Source organism: Aspergillus sydowii (assembly GCF_001890705.1).
Source record: "Aspergillus sydowii CBS 593.65 unplaced genomic scaffold ASPSYscaffold_3, whole genome shotgun sequence".
Classification (NCBI taxonomy): Eukaryota; Fungi; Ascomycota; class Eurotiomycetes; order Eurotiales; family Aspergillaceae; genus Aspergillus; species Aspergillus sydowii.
Window position 1 is genome coordinate 1,512,843 of NW_024467861.1, and position 11,518 is coordinate 1,524,360.

Here is an 11,518-nt window from a genome sequence, read left to right on the forward strand (position 1 = left end):
ATCTGCGCTGTCCGGAGTGAGGCTGTATTGCAGCTGGACGGTGGTGTTGTCTCGAAATGCGATGCGCTGGTCGAGATCGGCGTTAGATAAGCGGGGGCCCTGCAGGGTTGGGTTGCTTGTTGGGCTTTGGAGAAAGCGTTGAAGTTGGATTTTTTTCCTTTTTTTTTTTTTTTTTTTTAATATGACGATATGGTGATATGATGAAAAGGAAGCTTGGTATTTTCGTGGCAGAGGGTTGAGAATGTGAAGTAGAAAATGGGGGGGCGGGGGTTTGTTTTTCTATACTCCATACTGTTTAATTCCGGTGGCAGGGCTCTGCTCCCGCAAATGACAACCACTTCACACAACAGCTTCAACAACACCATAGCCGGGCGATCGCTTCATAATTCATTATTATTGTATAGTCTCTATCTTATGTGACCTTAAACGACTGACATACATTACACAGCCTACAGCAGGGTATCTCCCAGCGCACTGCGCACCAGCGAGCAACCAGTTCGAATTGTGTCGGACGCCCCCACGGCATCGAGGCTGGGATTGACCTCGACCAAATCCATAGAGATGAGATTGCCCGTCTCGTGCACACACTCGCAGATGAAGTCTCCCTCGCGGAGAGTCAACCCCCCACGTACGGGGGTTCCAGTGCTAGGTGCCCACTGAGGGTCGAGCGCATCGACGTCGAACGACAGATGGATGGGAGTGTCGTTTCCGATGTGAGCGAGCGCCATCTCGACGACGCGGCCGATTCCGTGTCTAACCCGTCAGCAACCGCAATATTACAAGCTAGAGGGATGGCAGGATAGAAAATAGGAGGAGTGGGGGGAGAGGGAAGAGGGGGAGCCTACCGGTCAACGTCGTGCATGCTGAACGCCTTGATGCCATTCTCACGGAGTATCTTCTTCTCACCACGATCGACATCCCGCAGTCCAATATAGACGAGCTTGCGGAGGTTGATGATGTGGTCGTCCTGTAACCACCCAAAGACGTCCTTCTTCTCCTCCTTCGCGAGTCTAGTCAGGAACGCCATTGGCATCCCGTGGATGTTCCCACTAGGACTCTGCTCGGGAATGTTGATATCAGCGTGGGCATCAACCCAGATAACACCGATCTCCCTCCCTAGGCGCTCGCGAGTCGCCTTGGCAATACCCGAGATGCTCCCAATCGCAATCGAGTGGTCACCGCCGAGAGTCAGAGTGAACTTTCCCTCCTTGGAGTGTTCGTAGGTCTGCGAGCTGAGCGTTTCAGTGACGGCGCTCACAGCGCGAGGTTTCTTCATGCCCCGGTGGTCGGGGTCATCAGCAGGGATTTGCTTCTCGTAGTAGTGGACAATGTTATCGTAGTGAATGTCATAGTCAAGGTCTTCGCGCAGCTGATCAAGGAGACCGGATTCGATGAGGGCCATAGGAGCTGCCTCGACGCCAAGCTTGCACTGTCATGGGACGGGGACAAAGCCCGACATGTTAGCCTGAATGGTAACTTACCCCTGCAGAGTGCAGTAAGAATGGTGAAGCGCATTGCAGAAGATCGGCGCTGAGCCGCGGGTACCCGTACCTGGCCGCCATTGAAGCCCACCGCGACAACACCCAGCTGGTTAGGCTGAGAGAGGAATCTCTGCTCGATAGTGGATGGTTGAGTCATTTCGGCAACAGAACGTAGTAGCAGGTGTTGCTAAGATGGAGGCCGAGATAAGATTTGGGCGATGAGAGAAAAAAGTAGACTAAAAAGATTCTAGAAGGCCTAAAAGGGAGCCCCGTCAGTGGGTGGAGCTGAGCCAAAGAAGACGAAGCACCAACAGTAGAAGAGCAAGAAGTACAACAATTTCGAGGAAAATTGTTGTAGAATGTTGGTTGCTGAGGATGAAAGTTGAACAGAGGATATAAGAGTGAAGGAAAAAAAAGACCCCCTTGATCAACGGCGTGGTCTTTCTTTATGTTGCTGGCAGCCGTGGGGCGGGCATCGCTAATACCTGCTTTTAAGAATTAGTAGAGAAATGCGCATCCGTTAAGTGCAGGTCGAGGAGAAAGACGGCTGCCATCCCACTCCACCATGCGGTATCGTCAGTTTCTATTAGCAATTGGTTCTGGTGCTGAGAGATATGACTGAGACACTTTTGGATAGGTTTAAGTGAATTGGGTATCGTTTTGTTCTATTGCTGCCATGACATCATGGATATCTATACACTATACAGTCCTTCCCTGACACTATCTTACACTGACTACTTCACACATGAATGATTACTGTGAGCCCAAAATAAGCTCCCGCAGCGTTGCATCGGCCTTCTGCGCTTCCACGCGACCTTTTTCGCCCATGCGCATCATCTGGCCCACGAACCAGCCGAGCTTGCCTAGCTGGTTTTTGCTCCTAATCTGCTCAACCATCTGGGGGTTAAGCTCTATAGCTGCTTTCGCAAGGGCAATATATTCTTCACGCGAGAGAGGGCGGAGAATAAGATTCTCCTCCTCGAGTAGTTGAATGATCGGTCGCTGGTCTCCGTCAAACACCATGGCAAGCACCTGCTTGGCCGTCGCCCCGGTGATTTTTTGTCGCTGGAGCTGGTCGATAATCGAGGCCAGAGACTCAGCAGTAACCCTTCCCACATCCCAGGCTCGGTCAGCTTTGGTCAACAGACCGCCGAGTTCATGGAGGACCCAATTGCCAGCCACACGGCCGAGAGCTGCTTGAGCCTTGGAATCGAGATCATGCTGAAGATCACGTAAGATGTCGACAACATCCTGGTAGTATTCCAGCCGCGCGCCGTCTTCGAGCTCAACAAGTGGCTTTGCATCTTCTATAGGGAGGCCATACTGACCGACCAGCATGTCAATGAGCGCGTCCGGAGCTGTGGGTAGATTATCTCTGAGCGTTGAAATAATATCCTCGCCAATCCGAAGGGGAGGGATATCTGGATCGGGCATATAGCGATAGTCGACCTCGCCTTCTTTCCCTCGAAGTTTCCGTGTTTCGGTGCTTCCAATAGTCCAGCCTCGCGTCTCGCCCTCAATTACACCCCCGCTTTCAAGGACCGCAATTTGTCGGTTCTTTTCTGCGATAATGGCATCTTCTACTGCCTTGAAACTGCTCAAGTTTTTGATCTCGGTCCGCTGACCAAGGCCCCCAACCCCTCCGTATTGGTGGACGCCTGGACCATCACCCCGCAGTCTGACTGAGACGTTTATATCAGCGCGGAGACCACCCAATTCCATCCCTGTCGTCACAGCGCTACAAGATTGGAGGATTGACTGGACCTTGCGGACAAATGCGGCTGCTGTAGCGGGAGTGTGGATTTGCGGCATGGTAATTATCTCAATCAGTGGATGGGAAACGCGGTTGAAATCAAGGAGCTGGGTGGATGGAGGGTATTCTTGCGACTTTGCGGTGTCTTGTTCAAGCTGGATCTGCTTGATGCCGATGCGAACTCGGTCTCCGTCTTCAGGCGCAATACCGTCGTGGCTAAACAGGTCGAGGTAGCCATTTCTCGCAAATGGTTCTATTCAAGTCAATGCCTCGTCCGTAGTAGCAGATGGTTAGCCTTACTGTAATACTGTGTTATTTGATACCCCGCTGGCTGGTCCTGGTAGAAGTAGTGTTTCCGGTCAAAACGACTGACTGGTTGGATATCGCAGTTTAGAGAAATGGCAGCACGTAGGGCAGGAAGGAGGGTCGCCACTTGAAATTCCTATGCCATCATCGATCAGTACCACATCACGAGTACCCATAATATAGGAAGTCTAACCGGTTGACTGCCTGGGAAAGCGAGGTCGAATAGAGCAACGTTTGAGTTGGGTTGTTCGGTGGGAAGGGTCGAAGCTCCTGTTTACACAAGCCAGCCGGTTAGAGATTATCCGCGCAGTATAAAGCCTATAAATGAAATGACACACTTGAGAATAGCTTTGTCTCTGTATTCAATTGAGCATGGATCTCAACTCCTACGGTCAACTCCCACTTCTGCCGGGAAGCCTCCTCCTGCTCTCGTCGTTCTCGCTTCCGGGATTTCACGGCCTTCGCATCTTGTTTAAGTTGTTTGCGAAGGGGGACACGATCTTGCGAATCTGTTGAGGATGTCTGCACGCGGCGGATATGAGGGGTTAACGAGACTGGGCTCTGTTGACGGGCGAGAAGTAATTGGGGAATTTCACGGTGCACGCAGGATACGGATCGGACGGTCGCGCGGGGACAATGGCGCAGGCATGTTCGGAGCATGTGGGATAGGGTTATATTGCGAAATAAAGAGGAGGAATTGACTGAAGCGAGAGACGAAGCAAAGTGGGAGTCGTTTGCGATGGAGACTGATGCTGCGAATTGGAGTCGAAATTACATGAAGATCTCCGAATACGATTCTAAACAGCGCGAATGCTTGTTTTGTGCCTGATTACGCCGGCGCGATCGTACGATACGGTAACCCTCACCGCAGTTGTTGCCTCAGGCCCACAATCAACAGCTGTATAGATCCTGTTCCTGCGAATGGAATATGGATAACCTTGCACGAACCTCGGCCTGCTGCTTCCACAAGGAACTAGGTTGATTCAATGGTGTAACTGGGCGCATACAAATGAAGTAAGGGGTGAACATGTGGAGGGGGAATTGTTATGCGTTACTGGGGAAGGCGGAGCATCTGATACATCTCTGAGGCGGGCTGGGCGTCACGCAAATGAAGAAAATTGATATCATACACAGCTATTCGTCGTCATTGATAAGCAAGGGAGAAGCATCCAGACTCAGCGGCCAGGATAGTGCGTCTACCAGCAGCGAGTGAGCGCCAGACAACGCACCGCCTGTACTCAAGCGGGTGTTGTGCAGGACGCCATCTGGCGGAGTCTTCATATATTATTTTGAATTCCTGTCCTTCACCATTCCAACTGTACTGCGCCCGCGACTGAAGTCGATTCTATTTTCTTATCATTATCTTGAACCTTCCTGAGAGACAGCCTTTCACAGATTGTCTTTGCAACCCCGGCGCGATCTGTAACACTTGGCGCCGTGCCAGGCGCGTTTGGACGAATCGAACCCCTCCATGATCTTCGCCCGCGCCCTCATCTTCGTATCCTTGAAACCGTGAGAGTAAGACTCGCAGCGGTCCCCGGGGGCCGTCGCCCATCATCAAGCTATCTGGGGCCGTTTGTCAAGCTGTTGGTTTATTTATATCCGGGTCAGCCTTGGGGTGCGCCGTCTTTGTGCCTCAGTCCACACTCTATACCCAAACCGCCGGCGGTTCCTCCCACTATTGCTCCACTCTCGCTGCTTGAATCTGTTGGCGCTTCGTTTCTTCCGAGCTACTGGAATCCAAAGCAAAAAGTAAAAATTACAAAAGGGATCGGGGCGCCTGAGGAATCACGCTTTTTGTCCTACTTTGTACATTCTTTATCGCCATCCGCCTGGAATTCCTCACGCCTCCCTGCTTCGTTTGACATGCTCCCACCTTCCTTGTCTCCTCTTCTCGCCATCCTATTTCTTCATGTCCTCGTCCCTTCGATGTTTCCGGGTTCCATGGCCTGAAATTAATCGACGAGGCGCTAATCCCGTTCTTACCGTTGTTTGTTCCGATCCACTATAGCGAACCCTACCCTACTACCACCACGATGCCGTCTTATTCTGGGTTCAATCGGCCAAGGAAGTCGACCAAGTCGTCTGGAACTTCCACAATTTCCACCGGCTCCAAGACTTCCAAGTCGCCCGTCGAGAAGCCTACCAAGAAAGATAGTCCTCAGAGTCCGCGTGCTGTCGCGGCCAAGAGCGCGGACTCTAATGGCTCTGGCTATACTTCTTCAAAGGCGCAGCCTCCGCCTCCGCCACCACCACCTCCTGCTCCTCCAGGAGCCAAGGCGAAGGGCAGCAAAGATGCCGACGCGCTAAATGTGTTTGAGTATCTTGAAACAGAGAGTGAGACCGACAGCGACTCGGACATAACATCATCGGATGATGATGACCTACGGCCTCCGTTCCCGCCCAATTCTAAACCACTTAAGGCTGCTCCGACCAACCGACAGCCAAACACAGCTGTTCCAGTACAGAACCGCAACCGGACGTCGTCTATGAAATCCAAAGACTCACAACCACCCGGCACATTTGATGCTTCGCCGCCCACTGTGCCGTTGCAGCTCGCTCGACACAGTGCCGCTAATCGAAGACCTTCCACTGACGGAACCAATAGCGTTGTTGGGTCTGTCGCTGAATCCTTTGACGGCTCACTTCCGCCTGAGCACCGGAATCTAGAGCTGGTTCCAGAAGATTACTACCCTAGAGCGTCCACTTCCCTACGACGAACCTCATTTCCCCCGTCCCCTCCCCAAAGTCCTGAGGAGGACGTGCATCGTTCTAGTCGGAAGCTTAGACGCAATACAAAACAATCACGACTTCCTACGGGATACGGGCTTCTAGCATGGCGGTTAAGTGCCTCAGCGGAGAACAAGGAATATACTCTCCCTCCGCTCTATCGTCGCTTCGAAGACGTCAATCATCGTGTGCTCCTATATCTCCAAGATGAAATTTCCCAACTGGAGGAGGAGCTGCGGATGCTGGATGAATATGAAGAAATGCAGCGGAGAGGGGCCGCTGAACAGGAGGGAACCAAGGTGATGCCTGCGTCACGGCGCTTGGACGTACAGGCACAGGCCTACTCGTCCCTCCACTACAGACGCGAGGAGGTCATGGGAGTATTGATCCAGAAAACAGAGCAATACAGTAGGTTGCACTATAATTTTTGCACCTGTCGTCTACTTGCTGCATATACTAATGCAAACTAATTAGATAATGCTCTTGCTGCCTATAGTAAAGTGCTCCAGACCCTGCCTCAGGCCGCGGGTTCCGACGTCGAAACTTATCGCAAATGGATGAAGGGAAACAATCCCGTCGCCAGCAATGAGATGCGCTTTCTTGACCATCCAAAGGATTTGGTCTCACTCACACCACAAGCAGCTTCCGCCAATTCTAAAATAACGCCTCCTGTTTATTCTGCCATCATCATTGCCTCTGCCGCCATCATCCTCCCGTTGCTAGCCTTCAGTATGATCCGAGAGTTCGCCGGTCGAATCCTCGTCGTCGCAATGGTTGCTGGTGCATCTTCTGCCATGGCCGCGCACTACTCCAGTGGGACGGAACACCTGGTCAAATCGCAGGATGGCTGGCGGGTTGCTGGCTTGTACGTCGCACCCTTTCTTTTTCTGCACTAATGCATCTGATCACTAACCCTTGCTCTAGGTACTTCGGGTTCATGGCCATCGCCGCACTATTTATGTCTTGATCCTCCCACAAACCTAATACATTGACTGTATTCATTATCCAAGTGACACGTCACACGACATATACGCCTTTACGCATAACCTACAGCATTAACTACCCATCTAATCCACTCGTACGATTTGACGAATCTTCTCTTGGGCTACTTGACCCGCGAACGACCACGGCTAAAAATAAAATTAAAAATTCAATTGAGGACGGACTTTGCTAGACGAAACGAAGGCGTTTCGGAACTAGACTACCTGTGTGAATGGCCTTCTTGCTGGTGGACCTTTGTTCAACACTATTTTTTAAGCAACAGGTTACTTACTGGATAAGTATACCAATATACTGCCTATTTTAGCGACGGGATTGGGATCGGGACTTCTTCAGCGTTCTTCTTTTGATGATGCATGCCCTGCGATGCGGTCTCTTGCTTGCTTGCTTAGCCTGCCCTTCAACAAACCATCTTGTCTTCGAATTATGTATCCTCCTGTTCTGATATTTTCCATTTTGGTGTATTATACGACGCTGTTTTTCATCCGTTGATAATATACTTGGTCAGTTGTCGTTGGTTATGACATAGCTAGGTAGTCTCCCATTGATATTATGGCCCTCTTTTTGGTACCTAGACGCACCTAGTGGGTAGGGGTTTGGCAGCGTGATTGTCCGCCTAGTGGCAACGACAGTATTGAAATAAACCGGGTGATAATGGAGAAACATATTGGGGCCCAGATTAGATGATAGATCCGCAGATGGTACACATTACTTTAGCCCTCCAGTTTGTACGGAATGCAACGAAGGCTTTAGAGAATGAGGAGAAAACCTTTTTGAGACCACATTAACCAAAAGAGAATAGTTAGACTAAGTAAAATTTTAGAAGAAGTCATAAAAGTAATACTAATACGTGCTACACCTGCAGACAGGTGCAAGGCATGAATGGGTAAAAAAAGCCCACATCTCCCTCCTTTTCTTTCGCTTGTGTGTGCCTGGTGATGAGGCTCTCGGTTTAGAATCTGACAAGATAAGGCGATAGAAAATATTCAAGACGAAGGGGTCAAAAGAAAAAGATATAAGGAATCCCACAAGAAGCAAAAAAAAACATAAAACCTTTACCTAAACACCCCTCCCTCTTTATCGGCAATAAAAATGCACAAAGACGTAATCCAATAAGATAAACAGCGAGGTTCAAGACCTCTTAGAAAATTCGGTAAGTTCATGTAGGTACCGGCGTACCGTTCTGCTTGTTTCCAGGAGTGACGCTCCGGTCCTGGGAACTGCGGTGGTCCACCACAGGTTGAGATTGTGGTGTTCCTCCAGGGGATCCCTGTGCGGCCAGCTGCACCTTGTTTCGATCCATGAGCGCAGCTTGCTCGGCCGCACTGCGGGCATAGGTCATCGCCGCAGCTGAATTTGAGTAAGCGTTTGGATTTTGGTTGGGAGCGTAGTTGCCATATGGCGTTGATTGTTGATGCGGTTGCGGTTGCGGGTGTTGCATGAACCGTTGTTGGGGAGTGGAGCCGGGAGGCATGAACGGGCCCCGTGGGGTGGCGTACGCGGGCGGCTTTTGAGGAGAAGCACTGCGTCCAGGCCCATAAGGCGTCACATTGTACGGTGCTGGTTGCCCTGGCCGCGGGTTGTATTGCTGAGGAGAACCTTGAGCAGAATTGGGTCCCGGCTGACCTGTATATGGAGTATATCCGTTTTGTCCTTGTCGTTGATATTGCGGGACTGGATTCCCCTGGTTGAACTGCGGTGTGGACTGCCCGTATCCTGGGAAGTAAGCGGGTCGTTGACCAGGCGTAGCTGGAGGGCGAGCTCCTGGAAAAGGTTGTGGATTGCCCGGTGTGAAAGTGCCGGGGTTCGAAGGTTGTCGTGGGGGGTAGTACGGTTGTGGAGATTGGAAACTTCCTGGGGGCTGAACCCGAGCATTGACGTTGAAAGCACGCTGGTTGTACGGCGGCTGGTAACTGCTAGGACGCGAGGGAGTCGACGTCCTGTTCGGAGCTGGAGCTGCAGCAGCTACGGCTGCTCTCTCTTGTTGGACTGTATGATCGTCCTTCTCCATGCTGCCTGGGTAGTCCGTGTTTTCAACTAGAATTTTTTGGCTGATGTTTAGATCTGCCAGCTGGTCTCCGTTCAGCTTCGCAACAGCGAATGGTGGCAATTGAGACACAAGAACCGATAAACTAGAGCGCAGCGTTTCATAAACGTCGAGTTCCGCATCTGATGGTTTATCTGGGCTTGTTTGAGTCGACGGTGTGTCTTTGGCTTCGGCACTTTGGTTGGCCAGTGGAAGCTCAAGGTTGCGAATCCTCTGGTAGGAGCTCAGAGTCTCCAGCAAATCAGAAACGTCGGCTAGTAGGTCGTCTGTATCTTTCTCTTCCGGCGTCTTTCCCACCTTTTCTTCCTGTTCTTCGGCATCTCCCGTTGCGCCGGACGGGATAGAAGCATCTGCAAAGTCCTCGGGATTAAATGATTTCACCATCTCTTCTAGTGTGCTTTCATCGAGATCGCCGATGCTCCCTGGTTGAACTGTTGTAGTATCGCTAGTCTCGTCTTCGTCTGATATTGACAGCAACACATCCAAGCGTTTTGCTCCCCGCTTGGTCCACCATACTAGGTTCTTTGAGTCTGCTTGTACCACCGCGCTAGAGCTATCAAAAGTAGGGGCAAAAGACGAATATACGCCCTGCAACATGGACGCATCTTCGTCTGGCCAAAGAATCGGATCCTCATGATACTTTTCTTCACTGTGTTGCTGGGAAGGTTGCTGCTTTTGGCGGCGACCCCAGAAAGACGGCGACGACGTCACACCGCCGTATTGAAGCCAATTCCCTGAAGGGAGCTGCGCAAAGGAGTAATTATTCCGGTCCCCAAGGAAGTTTCTATAGTTGGTGACCGTGTCAAAAGGGTCGATCCAGGGAACCTGAGATGTACGAGACGAGGCCCGAGCTCTCCGTGGCGGCTCTAGCAGGGGCAATGTTGATTTTGGGGTGAAAACATCACCGAAAGTTCGCTTGGTCACTTTCGGCTTCTCACTATCATAAGGAGTCACCTTTGTGGTGGTGATTCCGTTCGGTAAGCCAGCTTCAGGCAGCGGTGTCTGTACTTCCACATATTTATTCGATTCCGACTCGTCGGAGGACAGCGGGACTTTAACGGATTTTTGTAAACTTGAGTAGAGCTGTTTGGGATTGGCCGGATTCCCGAACAGCGTCAGGACTAAGCCATTGTTTCGGGCTTCTTCTGTCGAAGTTGACTGCTTCTCCGACACTTCTGTCTCGTTGCCTGGGGTTTCCGCTTTGATGCTGGCCGGGCTCACATGGGCTTGACGCACAAGACTGTTGAGTAATTTTTTGAATGCAGCTATACGGTTGACAGTCTCTGTAACCGGTGTCCCATCGGTGGGAGCGCCGCTGGCTTGGGTCTTGTTCCTCTCAATCACTGCCGCGGATGCCTTTTCGATATCGCTTAAGAACTCGGAAAGCGTGTTGTAACGGTCCGACGCGACTCGATCTTGAATACTAGCCGCTTCGTCCTTATCTCCAGAAATTTTCGCGCGTTTTGATCGGGGTTTAACGGGCGATGATGGCAGAGGGCAGGACAGAAGTTGGAGTTCGGTATCGTTTCTGGTCATGATTAGCCACCTCTGCTCAATGATTGATTCCTAGGGGTGGTGGAAACTCTTACTTGCTCAAGATATCAACTAGGTTATGCAATGTTTCCTGCAGTTTTGTCCTTTCATCCAACAGCGACGAAGCGCTTGCCTCCTGGACGGCCATGTCATCGTGACTAGAAACTCGCTTCCGTTTGCCTGGTGTCGCCAAGGTGGACGGATCAGGGGTTGCCGTAGAGCGTTCGCCGTTCGTGGCAGCCATAGTCGCCCCTGCGCTTTCGTCTGCGCTCATTGCCTCGGGGACGCGCCGCGGGTGCGTGGTTTTGCCTGAAACGCGAGAACAAGATCCCCTTCTATTCTTCAAAGGGGGGGGGGTTAAGCCAGCGCTGTCAAAAAAAAGCAGGACGCGATAGTGCGCCTGAAATCGTATTTTAACTTAACAAGAATGGAAGAGTAAAGAGCACCATCCAAGTATTTGGAATCGAAGTGCCAGAATTGCGCTCGAGAGTCTTGATCTCCGAAGCGGATGCGCCAACGGTAGCTCAAAGAGAGGGAACCGGTGCGCAATCGGAGAAAGAACTTCACGAGGTGGAGAACCCAACACAACAATAAAGCAAATTGGCCCTACACAGTAAGAGATTTGCTTTAGGAATTGAATCACGCGCAACGGTGTGAAAAAGGGTCAAA

At 51.2% G+C, this 11,518-nt stretch overlaps 4 protein-coding genes across 4 annotated transcripts; 1 reads left to right on the plus strand and 3 right to left on the minus strand.

Moving 5' to 3' along the window:
• Positions 1-449: 449 nt before the first annotated feature.
• ASPSYDRAFT_56341 (arginase) lies at positions 450-1,638 on the minus strand (the record flags this gene model as incomplete). The annotated part of the gene is made up of 3 exons (XM_040849197.1): positions 450-753; positions 846-1,429; positions 1,552-1,638. 3 exons carry the CDS (start codon positions 1,636-1,638, stop codon positions 450-452), a joined length of 975 nt encoding a protein of 324 aa, XP_040704682.1.
• A 288-nt stretch (positions 1,639-1,926) lies between these two features.
• On the minus strand, positions 1,927-4,542 carry ASPSYDRAFT_775515 (glutamyl-tRNA(Gln) amidotransferase subunit PET112). Its single transcript, XM_040850896.1, has 4 exons — positions 3,879-4,542; positions 3,734-3,810; positions 3,535-3,676; positions 1,927-3,487 (listed from the first exon to the last, which is right to left on the minus strand). The coding sequence occupies exons 1-4, from the start codon at positions 4,198-4,200 to the stop codon at positions 2,235-2,237; spliced, it is 1,794 nt and encodes a 597-aa protein (XP_040704683.1). The 5' UTR covers positions 4,201-4,542; the 3' UTR covers positions 1,927-2,234.
• Positions 4,543-5,576: 1,034 nt separating this feature from the next.
• ASPSYDRAFT_56343 (uncharacterized protein) lies at positions 5,577-7,237 on the plus strand (the record flags this gene model as incomplete). Its single annotated transcript, XM_040849198.1, has 3 exons — positions 5,577-6,678; positions 6,745-7,135; positions 7,195-7,237. 3 exons carry the CDS (start codon positions 5,577-5,579, stop codon positions 7,235-7,237), a joined length of 1,536 nt encoding a protein of 511 aa, XP_040704684.1.
• A 1,191-nt stretch (positions 7,238-8,428) lies between these two features.
• On the minus strand, positions 8,429-11,123 carry ASPSYDRAFT_146871 (uncharacterized protein; the record flags this gene model as incomplete). The annotated part of the gene is made up of 2 exons (XM_040841658.1): positions 8,429-10,844; positions 10,906-11,123. The coding sequence occupies 2 exons, from the start codon at positions 11,121-11,123 to the stop codon at positions 8,429-8,431; spliced, it is 2,634 nt and encodes an 877-aa protein (XP_040704685.1).
• Positions 11,124-11,518: the final 395 nt, after the last annotated feature.

Excerpts from the sequence above, each read along its gene's own strand:
- ASPSYDRAFT_775515 (XM_040850896.1), bottom strand. The coding sequence starts at position 4,200 with ATGCTCCGAACATGCCTGCGCCATTGTCCCCGCGCGACCGTCCGATCC. Across the intron at positions 3,677-3,733 it reads CTTTCCCAGGCAGTCAACCG|GAATTTCAAGTGGCGACCCT; the intron begins GTTAGACTTCCT and ends ATGATGGCATAG. Across the intron at positions 3,488-3,534 it reads TCAAATAACACAGTATTACA|AACCATTTGCGAGAAATGGC; the intron begins GTAAGGCTAACC and ends TGACTTGAATAG.